Source organism: Urocitellus parryii, chromosome 5 (assembly GCF_045843805.1).
Source record: "Urocitellus parryii isolate mUroPar1 chromosome 5, mUroPar1.hap1, whole genome shotgun sequence".
Taxonomy (NCBI): domain Eukaryota; kingdom Metazoa; phylum Chordata; class Mammalia; order Rodentia; family Sciuridae; genus Urocitellus; species Urocitellus parryii.
The window spans coordinates 68,189,501-68,208,718 of NC_135535.1; the positions used below are offsets into that span (position 1 = coordinate 68,189,501).

Below are 19,218 nucleotides of genomic sequence, written 5' to 3' on the forward strand. Positions count from 1 at the left end.
ACCTGCCAGTTTAGGAGAGAGGGCTTAGGTCCTAGCTCCCCGACCAGGTCTTTCCCAGGGCCCAGAGTGCAGGTGGGAAAGCAGGAGAGGTGTTGCTGCTGAGAGGAAGGGGGAGTGGGGAAGAGAAACAGGCTCTGTGGTGGGTGGAGTGAGACCAAGAATGTGAGCACTGTAGGTAGAACTCGGTTTCTCCATAGCTGGCTGGCGGTCCTGAACCTGCATGGCAGTTACACAGGGCGTTTTACCTCAAGACATTTGTTTCCCTGTAAGTCACACAGGACAGATAATATCTGCTATGCCTATTTCACCCCGGATCCTATGTTACCTAGGATCTAATGACATCAAGGAGGTGGATATATTTTGTAAACTGTGAAGTGCTCTGCCTTTGGGAGGGCTCATAGAGGGCAGAGCATCCTGTCCAGAGCTGTTTACAAACTCCCGTTCTCAGGTGACTAGAAAAGAAGGGTTGTGAGGGGCTTTCATGACTGATATCCCAGGGTATCCAGGATCTAGAGTCTGGGGAGCTCAACTGATACCAAGGACAGGGAAACCTTGTTAACCAGTGCGTCTACAATAAGCCCCATCTTTCTGAGTCCTGAGTACTGCCAAGGCTGTACTTGCTTTTACAGGGTTATGGACTCGCAGCATCTTGCAGAAGCCTTCGAGCAAGCAGCCCCACCCTGTGCTTCACAGATGAATAATAATAGCTAACATGTATACACAATTACATACCAGACAATGGCTTCAACATTCAATATGTATTAACTCATGTAATCCTTCCAAAGGCTTATACACTGGTAATATTTGTGCTTTATAGACTTTATACATAAGGAAACTGAGGCAGGGAGAGGGTAAATCACTTGTTCAAGATCACACCACCTGTGAATGGAGGAGTAGGAATTTGAATCCAACAGTTTGGCATGGGGGTTTCTGTTTTTAATGACTATGCTGAACCAAAGCCCACAGAAAGCATAAAACCTGCCCACTATCCTGTGGTTGGGCAAAGAACCAGGGCTTGGGATCAGCCTGCAGCTACAGCTAAAAAATTTGTTCCTAGGTCCCCTGAGCTGCTCCTGTCCCATCCAGTCTCATGTCTTCTTATATCACATCCTTATGCTCTTCCAGCTCTATTGCTCCTTCCTCTATATAGCATCGTTTGTTTTGTTTTGTTTTGTTGAGACAGGGTCTCACTAAGCTGCTAAGGGCCTAGCTAAGTTGCTGAGACTGGTCTTGAACTTGTTTTCTTCTTGTCTCGGCCTCCTGAGCTGCTGGGATTATAGGTGTGCACCACCACACCCAGCTCAGAATGGAGATCTTGGGGTCTCATCAGTAGGATCACAGTGCTTGGGTGTGCAAGAAAGAAAAGGGTCTAGTGATAGGGGTGGCAGTGTGGGAAGAGGTGATTCCTGGTGCACAAGGTGTGCAGCAAATGTTTAATTGTTGCATGAGGGCTAACTGAATGCATCTGGGGCTGGGGACGGGGCAAGGGTGGGAGCTAGGGGAGCAGTGAGGGGCTCCAGAGCTGTTTGAAAGTCTTGCACTGACCCACAGACTCTCCCCACTGCCCTCAGACGCCGCTCACCAACAGCGAGGAGTCCCTGGATTTCAGTGTGAGCCTGGAGCAGGTATGAGTGGGGGAGGGGCAGAACTGGAAGAGGGCCACCAGCTGAGGGGTTCAGGGCCTGAGGCTGTCATGCCCTTCCTCCCTCCAAGGCTTCCACGGAGCGGGTGCTCAGGGCTGGAAAGCACCTGCACCGACATCTCCTGGCCACCTGCCCCACCCTCATCCGTGACCGAAAGTATCATCTCAGGCTCTACCGGTGAGTGGAGGCCCTGCCTGCCTGCGATTTTCTCTCCTTTCCTACTTTATTCCTACCCCTGCTTCTGGGAGAAGCCCTAGGCTTGGGCCTCCAATGGTGCCTGCCTGGATGGAGAGCCCCCGACCTGGCCTTCCATCTGATTTTCTGGTCTCCTTCCACTTCCCACAGGCAGTGCTGTTCTGGTCGGGAGCTGGTGGACTGGGTCTTGGCCCTGGGGCTTGGGGTCCACTCTCGGAGCCAGGCTGTGGGCATCTGCCAGGTGCTGCTGGATGAAGGTGCCCTCTGCCATGGTGAGCTTGAGCCTAGGACAGGGCATCTAGGGCTGGTGAAAGGGGACAGGGCAGACCTGGGGATCAGGCACCAGTGGGGATTACAGAGGAGGCTGGCATCAACGTGTGGACCTCATACCTACATGGCCTCAATTTCTTCTCCTTCCCCATGCTTGGGCCTCGGCTCCCCAGTGAAACACGACTGGACCTTCCAGGACCGAGATGCCCAGTTTTACCGGTTCCCTGGGCCAGAGCCGGAGCCTACAGGAGCTCATGAGATGGAGGAGGAGTTGGTGGAGGCCATGGCGCTGCTCTCCCAGCGGGGGCCCGATGCCCTGCTCACTGTAGCACTTCGAAAGCCGTAAGTCGGGAGCCCTGCACCCCCCAATGCCAGGACCCACACTGCATTCAGACCCCAAAGGCTCTCAGGTTCATCTCTGAGCTCTGACCCACATTCTGCCATGAACTTGCTGTTTGATCTTGAGACACCCCCGCTTACCTTATTTCTTTCTCTCTCGATGCCAGAGGATCTCTGGAGGACCCGTCCCACTCTGAGACGCAGTCATGGCTGAGGGAGGGTGGGCTTTGATATCTGCAGGCAGGTTGGGGTTCAAATTCCAGCTTGGCCAGCTACTAGCTAAGTGGCCTCAGGCCTCTCGATGCCAGCTTCCTCTTCTGTCAAGAGAGGATAACAGTATTCACGTCACAGGGCTGTTATGAGGACAGAATGAAATTACGCGTGTAAGGTGCTTAGCACGGTGTCCGGCACCTGGGGCACACTCCGCCAAGGTTAGCCCGTTATTGATAACGATCATGACGGAGGTGCCATCTGGCCCTGCAAGCAAGCTGCCTGGGTGGGGTGACTTCCCTTCTTGGCCCTGGGCCACAGTTCAGCCTGTGTTCCTGTCACTCCTGTGCCCGCAGCCCAGGTCAGCGCACAGACGAGGAGTTAGAACTTATCTTCGAGGAGCTCCTGCACATCAAGGCCGTGGCCCACCTCTCCAACTCGGTCAGTCCACCTCCCTGAGTCTGTCCCGCTGGGCCAGCCCTTTCCCCAGAATCTCCTCTTCTGTGACTTCCACTGCTTGGCCAGGGGACAGCCTGCTCTCCTCTGTCTGTGGCTTGGTTTTCGGTCTAATTTCTGGTCCCAGCCTTCAGTCTGAATATACTCTCGTCTCTCTTGGTCATTTCTTCTCCGTACTGTATCTCCTACTGTATCCCAGGGATGAGTGGAGGCCTGGCCACATTTGTCACCCAGTACTCACCTCTCCCTGAGCCTGACCCTCCACCTGAGCTTGCCCCCACTGACCCTCTTCTCCCTACTCATAGGTGAAGCGGGAATTAGCAGCAGTTCTGCTCTTTGAACCACATAGCAAGGCAGGCACCGTGTGTAAGTCAGGCTGGGCACAGGGACCTGGACGGGGGCAGGAGCCATGGAGGAGTGGTGGGTGACAGAAGAGGCTGTGTCTGACTTGTGCCTCTGTCAGTGTTCAGCCAGGGGGACAAAGGCACCTCATGGTACATTATCTGGAAGGGGTCTGTCAACGTGGTGACCCATGGCAAGGTGAGTCCTCCCTGCTGACCACCTCAGCATCCTGGTTGTGACTATTCCTAGGTCCCTGTCCTGTGGGCCATGTCTTTGCAAGTCCCAAGGCTGCTGATTCCCCATGTCTCCTTTCTGGGTCTGTCCCAAGGGCTGGGAGTGGGGTGGGCTGTGACTGAGACCTGGCTACAGGGGCTGGTGACCACACTGCATGAGGGAGATGACTTTGGACAGTTGGCTCTGGTAAATGATGCACCCCGGGCGGCCACCATCATCCTGAGAGAAGATAACTGTCACTTTCTACGTGTGGACAAGCAGGATTTCAACCGCATTGTCAAGGTGCCAATATGGGGGGGTGGGGAAAGCAGGGGACAGAGGCCTAGGGTAGGGACCAGAGAGAGCCTACAAGGAGATGCTGGGATATGGGACTGGGAGTGGGGACCTCAGGTATATGTGAGAAGGTGAATGCCCATGGCCTGCTGAGGAGCTCGGCGAGACCTCAGGCTTGATGTGGGAGGCCAGAGGAGTGGTGGGTGCACAGGTGGGAGACTAGGGTGCCAGGGAAGGCTGTGCCATGAGAAGCAGGGCCCACAGAGGAAAGGGGTGGAGGAGGGGGTTCAGGCTGGGGGCTGGGCAGCTGAGGGGCCTTGTGGGAACTTCCTGGGCTTGGGGTCTGGAGGGAGGAGGTGGAGGTGGGGGTCCAGAGAGGAGCTCTGGTTGTGTTATTTCCAGGATGTGGAAGCAAAGACCATGAGGCTGGAAGAACACGGCAAAGTAGTGTTGGTGTTGGAGAGAACCTCTCAGGGCACTGGCCCTTCTCGCCCCCCGACCCCTGGCAGGAACCGGTAACAGAAGCACTGTGGTGCCCTCTCCACACTTCTCCCCTTTCCCTGTGTCATATCCCTGCCCTCCTGCCCCTGGGAGTGGGGAAGTATCAAGGGACTAGGTTGTAGCCCCTGAATCAGCCCCACCCGCATCCCAAGGTGGGACAGGGTTGGTACATTAAGAAGAGTCATATGATTTATTACGGATGTCTGTCCTGGGTGTGGGAATGGAGAGGAGTGGCACAAGAGCACTATAGATGAGCCGTGTCTGCTAGGTACACAGTGATGTCGGGCACCCCAGAGAAGATCCTAGAACTTCTCTTAGAAGCCATGCGGCCGGATTCCAGTGCTCATGACCCAACAGGTAGGGCAGGAGACACCCTGCCTATTCTCTGACTCACGGGGTGGTCAGCGCAGCCTGGGAGAGGGCCAGGCACCTAGCATCTGACCTGACTGGGAGCAGGATCGTTCCACGCAGCCAGTCGGCAGGAAGTCCTCTTCCCCACGCTCTTGGCTTGGGCGGAGAGTGCTGTCTCCGCGGCTGGGCATTGCGGGTACCTTGCCAGTGCTGGAACTTGGGGACGGGAGGCTCCAGCTGTGCGCACACCTGTGATCGGTGGACTTGGCCTCTGAAGCTCCTCGTGTCCCCCTACCTGTCCAACAGAGACATTCCTCAGTGACTTCCTCCTGACCCACAGCGTCTTCATGCCCAGCGCCCAGCTCTGCGCTGCCCTCCTGCACCAATATCCTTCCAGCCCCAGGGTGATGTGTGTCGAGGGTGGGATGGTGCGTGGAGCTGAGGGATGAGCTCCCCATCAGCTTGGCTGCGGTGAACCCCCAGCACCAGCCTCACGCCAGGCCCAGCTTGTGGGTGGACCCTGGGCATCCTGCCGCTCCTTTGCCTCAGGTGTGGTGGGTGGTCCTGCCTGCCAGTTCTGGTTCCCTTGACCGGTGCCCACCTTCCACGTGGAGCCCGCAGAGCCTGCGGGAGGCAGCGAGCAGGAGCGCAGCACTTACATCTGCAATAAGAGGCAGCAGATTCTGCGTCTAGTCAGCCAGTGGGTGGCCCTCTATGGCCCCATGCTCCACACAGACCCTGTGGCCACCAGCTTCTTCCAGGTACCTGGGCGTGAGGCAAGGACTAGCCAAGCTGCTCAGGGTTGGCGCAGCTACAGCCATCTTAGGGAATCTTGATTCTTTACAGAAACTCTCAGACCTGGTGAGCAGGGACGCCCGACTTAGCAACCTGCTGAGGGAGCAGTGGCCAGAGAGGCGGCGACACCACAGGTGCCCTTTGACTTAATTTACTTTGTCCTGTTCATACCTGGCATTGCAATGGGAACTGGGAGTGAACACTCTGGGCGAGCACCTGGATTTTGAAGTCCAGGCAGCACCACTAACTTCAATTACTTGTTCTTTTTTTTTTTTTTTTTTTTTTTTTTTTTAATACTGGAGATCGAACCTAGTGGCCACATCCCCAACCCTTTTTCATTTTTATTTATTTATTTATTTGGTATCAGGGATTGAACTCAGGGGCACTCAACCACTGAGCCACATCCCCAGCCCTATTTTGTATTTTATTTTGAGACAGGGTCTCACTGAGTTGCTAAGTGCTTCTCCATGGCTGAGGCTAGGCTGGCTTTGAACTTGCCATCCTCCTGTCTCAGCCTCCTGAGCTGCTAGGATTACAGGCCACTGCGCCCAGCTTCAATTAGTTGTTCTTGTCAGTCACTCTGCTGTTCAGCAGCTCACCATCCGTTCTCAAGCGACATGCAATTCTTCATTTGCTCCTTCTGCCCAGCGTGCACCTGTAGTTCTCACTTCCTCTGTTCGGTACACATTTATTACCCCTCAGTGCCCGGCCTCACCAGCCCCGCCTGGTAAATTTCCCAGATGTTCCCATGGATGGCTAGGGTTGGTGGGTGGGTGAGAGCTCACTTGAAACAGGGCTCCATCTGGAGCCCTGGGCCTGAGTCTCCCTCTAGTTTTCCTCCTCCTTTCCCGGCTGGACTGAAAAAGTCACAGAATCCAGGGTTCTGATTTTAAGCCCTTTTTTTAAGACTTCCTGTTGCTACTTTCTTTCTTTTTTTTTTTATTGGTTGTTCAAAACATTACAAAGCTCTTGACATATCATATTTCATACATTAGATTCAAGTGGGTTATGAACTCCCATTTTTACCCCGTATACAGATTGCAGAATCACATCGGTTACACATCCACGTTTTTACATATTGCTATGCTAGTGTATGTTATATTCTGCTGCCCTTTCCTGTCCTCTACTATCCCCCCTCCCCTCCCCTCCCATCTTCTCTCTCTACCCCATCTACTGTATTTCATTTCTCTCCCTTGATTTTTTTCCCCTTTCCCCTCACATCCTCTTATATGTAATTTTGTATAACAATGAGGGTCTCCTTCCATTTCCATGCAATTTCCCTTCTCTCTCCCTTTCCCTCCCACCTCTCGTCCCTGTTTAATGTTAATCTTTTTCTCATGCTCTTCCTCCCTGCTCTGTTTTTAGTTGCTCTCCTTATATCAAAGAAGACATTTGGCATTTGTTTTTTAGGGATTGGCCAGCTTCACTTAGCATAATCTGCTCTAATGCCATCCATTTCCCTGCAAATTCCATGATTTTGTCATTTTTTAGTGCTGAGTAATACTCCATTGTGTATAAATGCCATATTTTTAATCCAATCATCTATTGAAGGGCATCTAAGTTGGTTCCACAGTCTAGCTATTGTGAATTGTGCTGCTATGAACATCGATGTGGCAGCATCCCTGTAGCATGCTCTTTTAAGGTCTTCAGGGAATAGTCCGAGAAGGGCAATAGCTGGGTCAAATGGTGGTTCCATTCCCAGCTTTCCCAGGAATCTCCAAACTGCTTTCCAAATTGGCCGCACCAATTTGCAGTCCCACCAGCAATGTACAAGTGTACCCTTTTCCCCACATCCTCACCAGCACTTGTTGTTGTTTGACTTCATAATGGCTGCCAATCTTACTGGAGTGAGATGGTATCTTAGGGTGGTTTTGATTTGCATTTCTCTGACTGCTAGAGATGGTGAGCATTTTTTCATGTACTTGTTGATTGATTGTATGTCCTCCTCTGAGAAGTGTCTGTTCAGGTCCTTGGCCCATTTGTTGATTGGGTTATTTGTTATCTTATTGTCTAATTTTTTGAGTTCTTTGTATACTCTGGATATTAGGGCTCTGTCTGAAGTGTGAGGAGTAAAGATTTGTTCCCAGGATGTAGGCTCCCTATTGACCTCTCTTATTGTTTCTCTTGCTGAGAAAAAACTTTTAAGTTTGAGTAAGTCCCATTTGTTGATTCTTGTTTTTAACTCTTGTGCTATGGGTGTCCTATTAAGGAATTTGGAGCCTGACCCCATAATATGTAGATCGGAGCCAACTTTTTCTTCTATCAGACGCAGAGTCTCTGATTTGATATCAAGCTCCTTGATCCATTTTGAGTTAACTTTTGTGCATGGCGAGAGAAAGGGATTCAGATTCATTTTGTTGCATATGGATTTCCAGTTTTCCCAGCACCATTTGTTGAAGATGCTATCCTTCCTCCATTGCATGCTTTTAGCCCCTTTATCGAATATAAGATAGTTGTAATTTTGTGGATTAGTCTCTGTGTCCTCTATTCTGTACCATTGGTCCACCCGCCTGTTTTGGTACCAGTACCATGCTGTTTTTGTTACTATTGCTCTGTAATATAGTTTGAAGTCTGGTATCGCTATACCTCCAGATTCACACTTCCTGCTTAGAATTGCTTTTGCTATTCTGGGTCTTTTGTTTTTCCATATGAATTTCATGATTGTCAAGTCCATTTTGACCCACTCTGGGCTACTCATAGAGACGCACTTCCCTCTGAGCTGCTGGTGGGGGAGGGGTGGAGTCCAGAGCCTGGGACAGTCTGCTTCTGACTCTGCCAGGCTCCCTGTCCCCAGGAATGCCTTGCCTCTCTCTCACCTTCCTTCTCTCTTTCTCTCCACAGGTTGGAAAATGGTTGTGGGAACGCTTCTCCTATGATGAAGGTACCTGCCTGGTCTCAGCAGGGCTCCCCCTTCTTCCCTCTGCCCATCCAGCTCCCTCACCTGGAGGGGCCCATGTGGGAGGGTTCCCCACCCACAGACAAGCCCTTGAGTCTGTGATGGACATTCCCGAGGCCCTTGCTGTGTGTGGCACCCAAGCTGGGCCCTGCTGGGGAGACACTGAGTTATAAGGAGGCACCCCCCTACCACTCTGAGGGGCTTTTTTTTAGGGTACTGGGGATTGAACCCAGAGACACTGAACCACTGAGCCACATCCCCAGTCCTTTTTTATTTTTTTACTTGGAGACAGAGTCTCCTCGCTAAGTTGCTGAGGCTGGCTTTGAACTCATGTTCCTCCGGCCTCAGCCTCCCGAGCCACTGGAATTACAGGCGTGGACCATCACGCTGGGCTCTGAGGGGCTTTTTTTTCCTTTGAGAGATTATTCACGCTCGTGGTTGATGCTATGTGATGGCTGAAGTTCGCCCCTGAGGCCCTAAGGTTCCTGGTACCCAGGGCTACGGGAGCCCAGAGGAAGGTGACACTGCCTCCCCAGGAAGAAGAGGTGGTCAATGTCATTCTCACTGTGGATGGGGGAGCAGAGGGGCATACAGTGTGACTGGAGCTGAGATGCTGTTGAAGAGTAGTGGGAAAAGGGCTGGAAAAGTTGCCTGGCCTCACCTGCCCCATCTCATCTGTCCCACCCACCTGCTTCCTTCAGGCTTCTTCTGCCTCCTTCTCTTTTTTTTGGGGGGGGGGTTTACTGGGGATTGAACCCAATCACACTTTACCTCTGAGTTCTATCCCCAGCCCTTTTTAAAAATATATATATATATATTTTTAAATTTTGAGACAGAGTCTTACTAAGTTGCTTAGGGCCTCACTCAATTGCTGAGGCTAGTCTCAAACGTGTGATCCTCCTGCCTCAGCCTTCTGAGTCACTGGGATTACAGGCGTGCACCACCATGCCTGTTGGCTTGCCTCCTCTTCCCTTGGTCTCACCTCAGGGCCTTTGTAGACTCCCCTGCCTGGAACGTTCTTTGACTCTTGACCTAAATGGATCCTTCTCTTTCAAATCTCAGCCAAAAACGTGGAGTTCACCGAGAGGGCCCCTCCCATTTCCCTGCCCGGAGCACTCCTTCCCTTTCCTGTGCCCGCAAGGTGTCCTGTAGGATTTTCTTTGGGGCACACTACCTTGTGCAATCCCTTTATTTGTTACTTACCTGTTGCCGGTTAACCTATCGCATCCCAGGGGAACGTCAGCCTTACGATGGGGGTCTCTGCCTCTGCTTCCTCTGTGTTCATGCTCTGCCCGACTCCTGGCTGGCCTTTAGGAACTGCCTCACACTCCCAGCACCAGGCACTGTGCTGGCTGCCATTGAGGTGGTGTGGGCCCCGGGGCTCACAGTCGGGTGAGGGCAGAACCGAGAAACAACCTCATGATGTAGAAAGACAGAGACTGAAGTCTCTGAAGGCAGAGATGGGGAAGAGCTGAATGAGTGTCCAGGATTAGGGAAAGGGCCCTCGGAGAAGTGACTCTTGAAGCTGAGAGCTGCAAAGGCTGAGAGTCGAGGAGAAAGAGGACCCAAGGTGGCCCTGGAGGAGGGAGGCAGAGCAGGGACAGCAGGGGAGGCTGGAGAAGCAGAAGCCGGAGCCTGAGGGACTCCCTGGGCCATGGTAATGGGCGTGGTCTTTGTCCTAGGATCAGTGCAGAGGACAGAGGGGTACGAGCCAGGATTGACAAGATCCCAGGCGAGGGGATGCCATGGGGGGGGGGTGAGGTTGGGGCAGCGGATCATGGTTGTGGAGCAGTGTGGGAGGTTTCCAGACCAGGGCCCGGGAGAGTCCAGCCCTGGTGGCAGTGTGTTGTGTCATCCATATGCAGCAGGCGTCAGGGGCTGAGAGGAAGCCCAGGGAAGAGCAGTGGACAGAAATCTGAACCTTGGAGCTGGGAGGAGGAAGAGTTAGTGCCAGAGTTGGGAAAAGCAGTCAGGGGTGGGAAAAGGAACCCATGTCAGGCAAGCTCCATCAGCAGAAGTTCCCTAGTAGTAGCAGCCCACGGTGGGCCTGCCACAGGGCTTGACGGGGAGGTGACGCAGAGATAGGAGACGAGAGCACAGAGGGAGGAAGGGGCAAGTCAGGATTCCAACTCTGCCACTGCAGCAGCTGTGTGGCCTTGGACATGTTACTTAACCCCTCTGAGCCTCAATTGTCTCATCCAAAATGAGAATAAGGCTTTTGTTAAAGGACTGTGGAGAATACTTAGAACAATGCCTAGTTCATGGCAGATGGCAGCTGAAGAAGGGAAAGGAAGAGAAAGTAGGGTCAATTGCTGAGGTCTTTCCATCTTGGAAAAGCTCTAGAGCTACATTTAAAAAATATTTTTAGTTGTAGATGAACACGATAACTTTATTTAATTTTTTATGTGGTGCTGAGGATCGAACTCAGGGCCTTACACAGGCTAGGCAAGCACTCCACCACTGAGCCCCAGCCCCAGCCCAGTCTGACCTGTTTGCCAGAGAGGGAAGAACTTACAGTGTGTAAGGCACACACATGTCCACCCTGAGACCTGTTTTGTCTTTTCTCTGGAGCCCCAGGGCCTTATCTGGGCTCAGGTTAATGTGACAAGCAGACCCCTCTGGTGGTGTGTGTTGTCATTCCTGCTCCCAGTGACACCCTTCGCTGTCCCCTCCCCACTACTCTTTCCTAGTGTCCTCTAAGCCTGACTTTCTGTTCCTTCCAGGCTCGGAATATGCCTGCTTGGCTCCCCAGCCAGGAAGAGCCGCTCCCCAGTAGCAACTGTGCCATTCGAGCTGGGGACAAAGGTTGGTGATCTGAGCCTGACATCTGCCCCCAGTGTCTCTGCCTCCCTTCTCCTCGACCTCAGGGTGCCTGGGTTGAGGGGGTTCCAGGCTGCCTGGCACATCCGCCTCCTGGACTCCACACACTCAGCTTGCCCACCGTGTTCTCCCTCACTTGCCCTTCCCCACCCCTGGGGTCCCTCCCACCCAGGCAATTGCTGCCTTCTCCCTCCTGGGGGGGGGGATGAGGCGACCCCTCCCACAGCTCAGCCCCATCCTCCTCTCTAGTCCCCTATGACATTTGCCGCCCGGACCATTCCGTGCTGACCCTGCAGCTACCTGTGACAGCCTCTGTGAGAGAGGTGATGGCAGCATTGGCCCAGAAGGACGGCTGGACCAAGGGGCAGGTGCTGGTGAAGGTCAATTCTGCAGGTGGTGAGTTGTCTCTGGAGGGACCTCAAGGCGGGGGGGGTCCCCCTCAGATCTATGTCCAGATTTTCCGAATTAAGATCATCATCATCTTACCATCGCCGTCAGGGTTAGTGACGGCTGCATTTCCAGAGGTTCATCTCATCTCTTTCCCCTCTTCTCTGCTTTGCACGGAATGCTCAGGAGCAGGAACTCTGGAGCCCGCTGCCTGCGACTGATACTAGACCTTCAGCTCACTAGCGGCGTGTCCTGGAGCAGGGCACTTAAACTCTCTGTGATCAATCTCATCATCTGTAAATGGGGATAATAAGAGTTCTTGCCTCCTAGAGTGACTGTGAGGATCCAATGAGCTCATCTATAAAGTGTTCAGGATGGTCTGTGGCATACTGTCAGCACCACAGGAGTATTGGCTGCTAGTGTTCTCATTCTCATGTATTTATTCATTTACTCCTAATTGCAAGCCTGTGATAGGTCCTTATCCTATATTTAGACAGGGAAACTGAAGGTCAAGGGAACTCAGTGGTTTCTCCCAAGCTCATACAGTGAGAAGGTAGCTGGCCTTTGGACTTAGGTAGTCCTCGTTCGTTTAGACATTCAGCAGATATTCTTGAGGGTCAGCAATGGAGTAAGAGGTACCATGGGCAGATAAGACAGATCAGCTGGATGGTTAAGAGTGTAGGCCCGATGCCATGTCTGGGTTGGAATCCCAGATCAACTGCTAACTGGGCAAGTTGCTTCACCTCTCTGAACCTCCATTTTCTTGTCTGTCAAATGGGCACTATTATTGTACCTATCAATTGGTATTGTGGTGGGTATTAAACTAGAGGTAATGTGTGTGGAGCAAGCAGCAGGGGGCCTGGCAAAGTCGATATCTAGTCTATGGTGGCATGAGGATTACCGTGACCTGCCATTGGAGAACTTGGGACATTGAAAAACACTGTTCTCTGTGAAAGGTGCATCCCAGAACAGACAGCCAGAGCCCAGGGTGATAGGAATTGGGGCAGTCAGGGAATAATGGTAAGGGGTGGAGATGAGAAAAGCCTTCTCCCTTTAGGAAGTGAGGAAAGACCAATGAGGTCACCTGTGTGCTCTGCTCTGGGAAGCACTGCCCTCTGGTGGCCACCTGGTGAGTTGCAATTTCCCAAAGTCCACATTTATTGAGACCCTACTATGTGCCAGGCACATTTTAGACCACTGATTGACGCCCATGTCAGTAACCAACATTTTATTACCAATCTCCCATTGAGTATACATTTGTTTATAAATTATATGTACTTATCATCTCATCAATATTATGTAATTATAAAGCTATACACAAAAAGAAATGTAAAACAAATGAGAACAATAAATATAAGAAGAGCTAACGTTTTCCTTGCACACAAAGTCTTCTTTACTTTGGTGGTCTAGGGACTGAAGACTCAAACATGACTAAAAATACAGTCCCAGTCCACAAGGAGCTGATAAAATCAAGGCCAAGGGCCAGTAGTGTAGCTCAGCGGCGGAGTGCTTGCCTAGCATGTGTGGGGCACTGAGTTCAATCCTTAGCACTGCATATAAATAAATAAATAGATAAATAAATAAATGTAATTTAAAAAGTCAACGCCAAGACATATATGACATTTTCCAATTTTCAACGGGATTTTTATCTGTATTACCTACTTACAGCCATATTTACATAAGTCAACTCATTTGACTTGGCAAGTCTTATTGTCTCCATTTTACAGAGGAGTAAACTGAGGCCCAGGGAAGTTGAAACCTTGCCCAAGGTCAGCCTGTCTGGACGAGTCTCTTTGTTGCCTCCTTGGGCGTTCTGCCAGGGTGGTGTGGAGAGAAGGCACGTGCACCTGTGCATTAACGACATGCCCTGCTTTAGCCGCTGTGGGGAGAAGGAAGCTCCCCAGCAGGCTTCTGTGGGGCCTCCCTCCCTGCCCCCACTCAGCGCAGCCTCTGCTGTCTTTGCAGATGCCGTTGGCCTGCAGCCAGATGCCCGCGGTGTGGCCACATCCCTGGGGCTCAACGAGCGGCTCTTTGTTGTCGACCCACAGGAAGTGCATGAGCTGGTAGGGACCAGGCAGGGAGCCAGAGCTTAGGGAGGAACTCTGTTTTGGGGGTGGAAGGGGTGGGTTCTGTGGGAGGGCCTTAGGGAAAAGAAGGAGGGGTCTCGCTCTGGTTGCTGGTAGGTCTTCAGCGGGAAGAGGAAGGAGGGGGCTTCGGCTGATGGGGAGATTTTAAATATTGGGGGGATGATAGTGCTGAGTGGGAGCAGCTCCCAAGGAGAAAGAGGACCTGCCGTAGTCAGGGCACCCCTTGGGAACAGGAACTCCACAGAGAGGGGCTGCAGCATTGGGGAAAATGACAGAAAGACGCCTCCTTGGGAAGCCCCAAAAATCTGTAGCTGCAACATCCCAAAGAGCCCTCTCCACTTCCTGCGGTCCTCCTGCCTATCCCACAGTCTTTCTGAACAAAGCCACAGAGTCTTTGCCCCAAGCCCTCTCTCCCCACCCCACCCCTCTCCCTGGATTCCTCAGGCACCCCCTGAGCACTCTCCTACCTGCAGACCCCACACCCAGAGCAGCTGGGACCCACTGTGGGCTCTGCTGAGGGGCTGGAGTCAGTGAGCGCCAAGGACCTGGCAGGCCAGCTGACAGACCACGATTGGAACCTCTTCAACAGTATCCACCAGGTGCAGGAGGCAGAGCTGCAGGGAGGAGAGGTTGTGGCGGGGTGCCCGGCCTGGCATACGCTGAACCTCTTCTCTGTCCCATCCAGGTAGAGCTGATCCACTATGTACTGGGCCCCCAGCACCTGCGGGATGTCACCACTGCCAACCTGGAGCGCTTCATGCGCCGCTTCAATGAGCTGCAGTACTGGGTGGCTACGGAGCTCTGTCTCTGCCCTGTGCCCGGCCTGAGGGCCCAGCTGCTCAGGAAGTTTATCAAGCTGGCGGCTCAGTGAGTGTCTGTTGGGTGTGTGGTCGGAGCCCTGAGGCCCCCTTCCTGCTCACTGTGTTGCCGAATCTTGTCATCCCTTGTATTCCTGGGTCCCCCAAAGGCTCTGCCTCCCACCCCACTGCAGAGGCAGTGCTGGCCTGCTTGGTCCTGGGCCCAGGCCTGGCTGTTGTTTGGGGGCCTTGTGGGTGTGGCTGATTGCCCTGAAGGTCTCTGGGTCTTCTGTTCACAGCCTCAAGGAGCAAAAGAATCTCAATTCCTTCTTTGCCATCATGTTTGGCCTTAGCAACTCAGCCATCAGTCGCCTGGCCCACACCTGGGAGGTAGGTACCCCTGGAGGATCCCTGGCCTGAGGTCAGGCCTCCTTCCTATCCTGGGAGTCCTGGTTGGGGGTGGGGCTCTCACTTTTAGAGTCCCATCCCATGGGTGGCAGCTCACCCACTTCTCCTCCACAGCGACTGCCCCACAAAGTCCGGAAGTTATACTCAGCCCTGGAGAGGCTGCTGGTGAGTGCTGGGCTCTGCTCCTTCCTTCAGAAACCCTGGTCGGCTTCTCAGTAGCCTTTCTGCCTGTCTTCAGTCACTTTCAGAGTTCCTAATGCTGACCTAGGGCCTAGTTCCCCCTGGTCTGTGAGTCTGGGAGGATGGCTAGGGATGGGGCACGTAGCGTTGTTGTAGAGTTTGTGTGCTTTGCCACACCACTCAATGTATGTAGGATAGGAGACCAGGTCAGGGCGTATGGGGTGGCCTGGGTCTTAGTTGCGAGGGAGTGTCAGGGAGACATTGGGCTCCAGGTCTTTTGTTCAAGGACCCAGGAAGTAGGCCTGGTGCTAAGTGCCCACTGTGAGCCAGGCCTGGACAGAGGGCCCTGCAGGACCCTCAAGGGTCAGGTAAGGAATAAATTGAGAGGCTGAACTCTCCACCTCCTGGAATTTTTGAGGGTTTTGAAGTGTTCAGGAAAGAATGGAGCCAAGGTATTATTGGCGTAGCCCTAGAGCTCTTGAGAAAACAATTCACCTCATGGGGCTCAAGAGGTTTAGAGGAATTTACTCACCAGAGAGACACACAGAGTTTTCCCAGAACCCTCAGGGCCCTGTGACTAATAGCCATGAAGTTCCTTGGGGGCCGGTGGGAGACTGGGAAGCCACCTGCATGCAGACTGGCAGTGTGAGTGGCCTCAGGCCCCCTCCAGCCTGCCACAGAGGGCCACTCAGTGGCATCTGGGTCCAAGGAGAAGCTGCACATGGAGCCTCTTGCTGTGGCCATGTGGATGGGAGTTCTGCCCCTTCTGGGTGGGGTGGGATGTTTTCTTGTTGGGGGTTGCTGTGGCTTGTGGTGTGCAGGACTCTCTCTGTGGCTTCCCCCGCATCAGGACCCCTCTTGGAACCACCGAGTGTATCGACTGGCCCTCACCAAGCTCTCCCCTCCCGTCATCCCCTTCATGCCTCTTCTCCTCAAAGGTAAGGGGGCTGGCTCCTCGTGCCTGAGTCAGGCGTCAGGGACCTTCCAACACTCTTGTGTTGATGCCCCGGGGAGCGTGGGTTAGGAGCTCTCAGGCAGAAGAAGAGCTAAGACAGAAAGGCAAATAGGGTGACGCTGGAGGGCCATGATCTGAGGCCCTGGAACCTGGGAAGAGCTGCAGATTGGAGAGGAGCTAGAAGCCGAGGCCCATGTGGGTGGAACAGGCCAGGTTCCCCGTTATTATCCCTTCCCCTTTCCTGGGCTACAGGAGGGGAATGGAGTCTGGGAACCCAGAAGCAAAACCATCCCTTTGCAGACATGACCTTCATCCACGAGGGAAACCATACACTAGTGGAGAATCTCATCAACTTTGAGAAGATGGTGAGTTCAGGCAGAGTGGGCATCTGCCACTGGCGTGATTGGGGTGTATGATGATGGGTCCAGGAAGGGGCAGCCTGGGAGGTGCCTGAGACTTGTTATTAATAATAGAAATGTGAATGCCTGTTAAGTAGCCCCTGCCTTACTCCACAGCCCACTGGGGGGGGGCCTGCTCTCCATTGGGGGCTGCTGGGGATCAGCCTCAAACATACAAGAGCCCTTTCCAGTCCCCTCTCTCTACGCCCTTCCTGAGCTGTCTTGCATCCTCTGCCCGGTCCCTTCTCTGGTGTACCAGGGTGAAGCAGCCAAGACCCCATCTCTTACCACCCACTAGTCCCAAGGACACCCAGTTCAAAGGGAGCTCAGATTCCCAGCTTCCCCATGGGCAAGACGGGCTGCCATCCTGCAGGCCTGACCTCGTGCCCTTGTGTTGCCCACAGCGAATGATGGCCAGAGCCGTGAGGATGCTGCACCACTGCCGAAGCCACAGCACTGGTGAGAGGCCTGGTTCCCCTGGGCGGGATCCCTCCCCACCTCGTGTCCCTGTAAGGCTCTGGCGTGGCCCATCTCCCTGACTCCTACCTCTCACCCACCCAGTGCCTCTCTCACCACTCAGAAGCCGAGTGTCCCACTTTCACGAGGACAGCCAGGCATCGAGGATTTCCACATGTAAGCGTGGGGCAGGGGTGAACGCTCACCATGGTTAGCATGGCGGACCTTCTCTGGGCACTGGCCATGTGCCAGGACAGAGCCAAGCCCTTGTATTCCTGATATGGGGACCTCTATACAACATCCGCAAGACAGGCGATGCTGTTGTCCCCACTTAAACATGAGGAAACAGCTGGAGCATTGAAACAGCTTGCTGAAGGACAGAGTGGGCGTGATGGAGCTGGACCCAAGCCCTTGACTCCAGCCTGCTTCTGTTTGATTGGACCCTAGTTGCATTAAGTGGGGTCAATCATAACCCATGGTCCATACGACAGTGCCATCCTTGCCCCTTGTCTTATGTATGCATTTACTCTGATAATATGTTGAGTACCTCTGGGCCCAAGTCAAGTGTGAGATCATCAATGATGACTTACATACCCCGTCCTCTTGCCTCTCCCCAATCAAGGTAACCTGTATCCTGAATTTTGAGTCATTCATTGTTTTTCAGAATAGCTTTATCTCTCTCTCATACACACACCTTTGAAATCAAATATGAATATGTGTGTGTGTGTATATAAAATGACAAAATATTTTTTAGTTTTAGATATCATTGAACTTAGTAAAGAGGTATTATTCTGTATGAAATCTTTAATCTATTTTTTTCAGACTGTACTTTTAGCTGTAGTCTTCGTTTGTCCTCCAAATCTGAGGGGGGTGTGCAGGGGTGGCAGTCCTGGGCACTGGTGACGAGCTCTGGCAGGTGGTAGTGACGCAGGAAAGCTCCGTGGAGGGGCTCAGGGTGGGTTCTGTGAAGTGGCAGTGGTACCTCCCTGACAGCTCTCCCCCTACCAGGCTCGGAGCAGTCCCTGAGTACCCGGAGTCCAGCCAGCACCTGGGCTTATGTCCAGCAGCTGAAGGTCATCGACAACCAGCGGGAACTCTCCCGCCTCTCCCGGGAGCTGGAGCCGTGAGGAGGGGCTGAGGCTGGAGCAGGCACTTCCTGCGGGGAAAGCCAGAGCAAGCCTGGGCCAAGAGGCCTGCAGGCCAGCCACAGCTGGGCAGGGCTCTCCGTGGAGTAACTCGAGGCCCTGGAGCGGGCAGCATGGAGGCACCTGTCCCCTGTGATGACCGGTGGCTAAGGAGGACCTCGGAGCGGATCTGCGCTGGGGCCCAAGGCTGAGGAATGGGGGACAGTGAGGCCCTGGGAGTGGGTGGGAGAGCCGGGCAGAGGCAGGACTCTGTGTTCAATAGAGAGCTCTCCACACCAGGCCTCTTCCAGCTTCTGTCCTCACGGCTCTGTTGTCCAGCCATCTCCAGGCCCTGGCATTTGTTTGCACCGTGAACCGAGAGAGACTGTATATGTATGGCATGTGTGTGGCAGCGTTGGGGCCTTGCCCTGGTGGCATGGGGGCGGGGAGCCCTGCTTTTCTTTCCACAGCAGCTGAGATAAACAGCTGGGTGTGGGCAGGACTGTTTGGCTGGGAGTGGTGGTCCCTGAGGAGCCTTATTGTTCCCATAAATTAACAAAGATATGTGTGTTCCGAGGCCAGCGTGTGGGGGTGTGGCAGAGAAAGCCAGACCCTGCCCCTTGGGAAGGAGGTATGGAGGAGCTTGCTCCCAGAGTGGCTGCCAGCAACCCCACTGCCCCTGCATGGTCTCTGGGACCACAGCAGGGCTCCAGGCTGGCTGGCTGCTCCCCAGATGTGCCTCCCAGGCCCAGAGGCTCTGTCTCAGCCAGTCAGGGGAAACCTCCAATTCTCCACGGTAGAGACGACTATAGGCCAGATGTAACTAGCATCTTCTGCCCTCTTCCTCAGAACTCCAATCCCCAGTCCTCTGCCGTTGAACACATCTTGGTGGCTAGGGATAGTGAAGATGCTGGGCAAAGGCTCCAGAGGACAGCTGATCCCTTCTGAGGACTAACAGTCTTCCAGAAATCAGGATTTATGATCAGTGATGAGAAGGGCCTTGCAAGCTCCATTCAGTTCCGTCCTGTCTTCCCTCCCCTAAAGCACATCCCCTGTGAACCTGCCTGGGGGGCAGAACCCATGCCAGGAAGCTCCAGGCAA

The 19,218-nt window shown here is 53.4% G+C and overlaps 1 protein-coding gene across 5 annotated transcripts in view; it reads left to right on the forward strand.

The window, feature by feature from the left end:
* Nucleotides 1–18,628, forward strand: part of Rapgef3 (Rap guanine nucleotide exchange factor 3) — a 23,425-nt gene extending 4,797 nt beyond the window's left edge. The window contains exons 3-29 of one of the 5 annotated variants that reach the window (XM_026400618.2): nucleotides 1,572–1,625; nucleotides 1,714–1,820; nucleotides 1,989–2,110; nucleotides 2,282–2,450; nucleotides 3,014–3,098; nucleotides 3,419–3,479; nucleotides 3,577–3,653; nucleotides 3,825–3,971; nucleotides 4,365–4,477; nucleotides 4,732–4,820; nucleotides 5,121–5,199; nucleotides 5,416–5,575; nucleotides 5,661–5,743; nucleotides 8,451–8,490; nucleotides 11,229–11,310; nucleotides 11,575–11,721; nucleotides 12,770–12,841; nucleotides 13,678–13,775; nucleotides 14,273–14,398; nucleotides 14,485–14,666; nucleotides 14,896–14,986; nucleotides 15,119–15,169; nucleotides 16,035–16,122; nucleotides 16,392–16,504; nucleotides 16,942–16,996; nucleotides 17,099–17,170; nucleotides 18,002–18,628. In XM_026400618.2, coding sequence (XP_026256403.1) covers nucleotides 1,572–1,625; nucleotides 1,714–1,820; nucleotides 1,989–2,110; nucleotides 2,282–2,450; nucleotides 3,014–3,098; nucleotides 3,419–3,479; nucleotides 3,577–3,653; nucleotides 3,825–3,971; nucleotides 4,365–4,477; nucleotides 4,732–4,820; nucleotides 5,121–5,199; nucleotides 5,416–5,575; nucleotides 5,661–5,743; nucleotides 8,451–8,490; nucleotides 11,229–11,310; nucleotides 11,575–11,721; nucleotides 12,770–12,841; nucleotides 13,678–13,775; nucleotides 14,273–14,398; nucleotides 14,485–14,666; nucleotides 14,896–14,986; nucleotides 15,119–15,169; nucleotides 16,035–16,122; nucleotides 16,392–16,504; nucleotides 16,942–16,996; nucleotides 17,099–17,170; nucleotides 18,002–18,120 — 2,682 coding nt within the window. In that variant the 3' untranslated portion in view covers nucleotides 18,121–18,628. Of the gene's footprint in view, nucleotides 1–1,551; nucleotides 1,626–1,713; nucleotides 1,821–1,988; nucleotides 2,111–2,281; nucleotides 2,451–3,013; nucleotides 3,099–3,418; nucleotides 3,480–3,576; nucleotides 3,654–3,824; nucleotides 3,972–4,364; nucleotides 4,478–4,731; nucleotides 4,821–5,120; nucleotides 5,200–5,415; nucleotides 5,576–5,660; nucleotides 5,744–8,450; nucleotides 8,491–11,228; nucleotides 11,311–11,574; nucleotides 11,722–12,769; nucleotides 12,842–13,677; nucleotides 13,776–14,272; nucleotides 14,399–14,484; nucleotides 14,667–14,895; nucleotides 14,987–15,118; nucleotides 15,170–16,034; nucleotides 16,123–16,391; nucleotides 16,505–16,941; nucleotides 16,997–17,098; nucleotides 17,171–18,001 lie in introns of all 5 variants that reach the window. The other 4 variants (XM_026400620.2, XM_026400623.2, XM_026400621.2 and 1 more) reach the window with 4 other exon arrangements.
* Nucleotides 18,629–19,218: the final 590 nt, after the last annotated feature.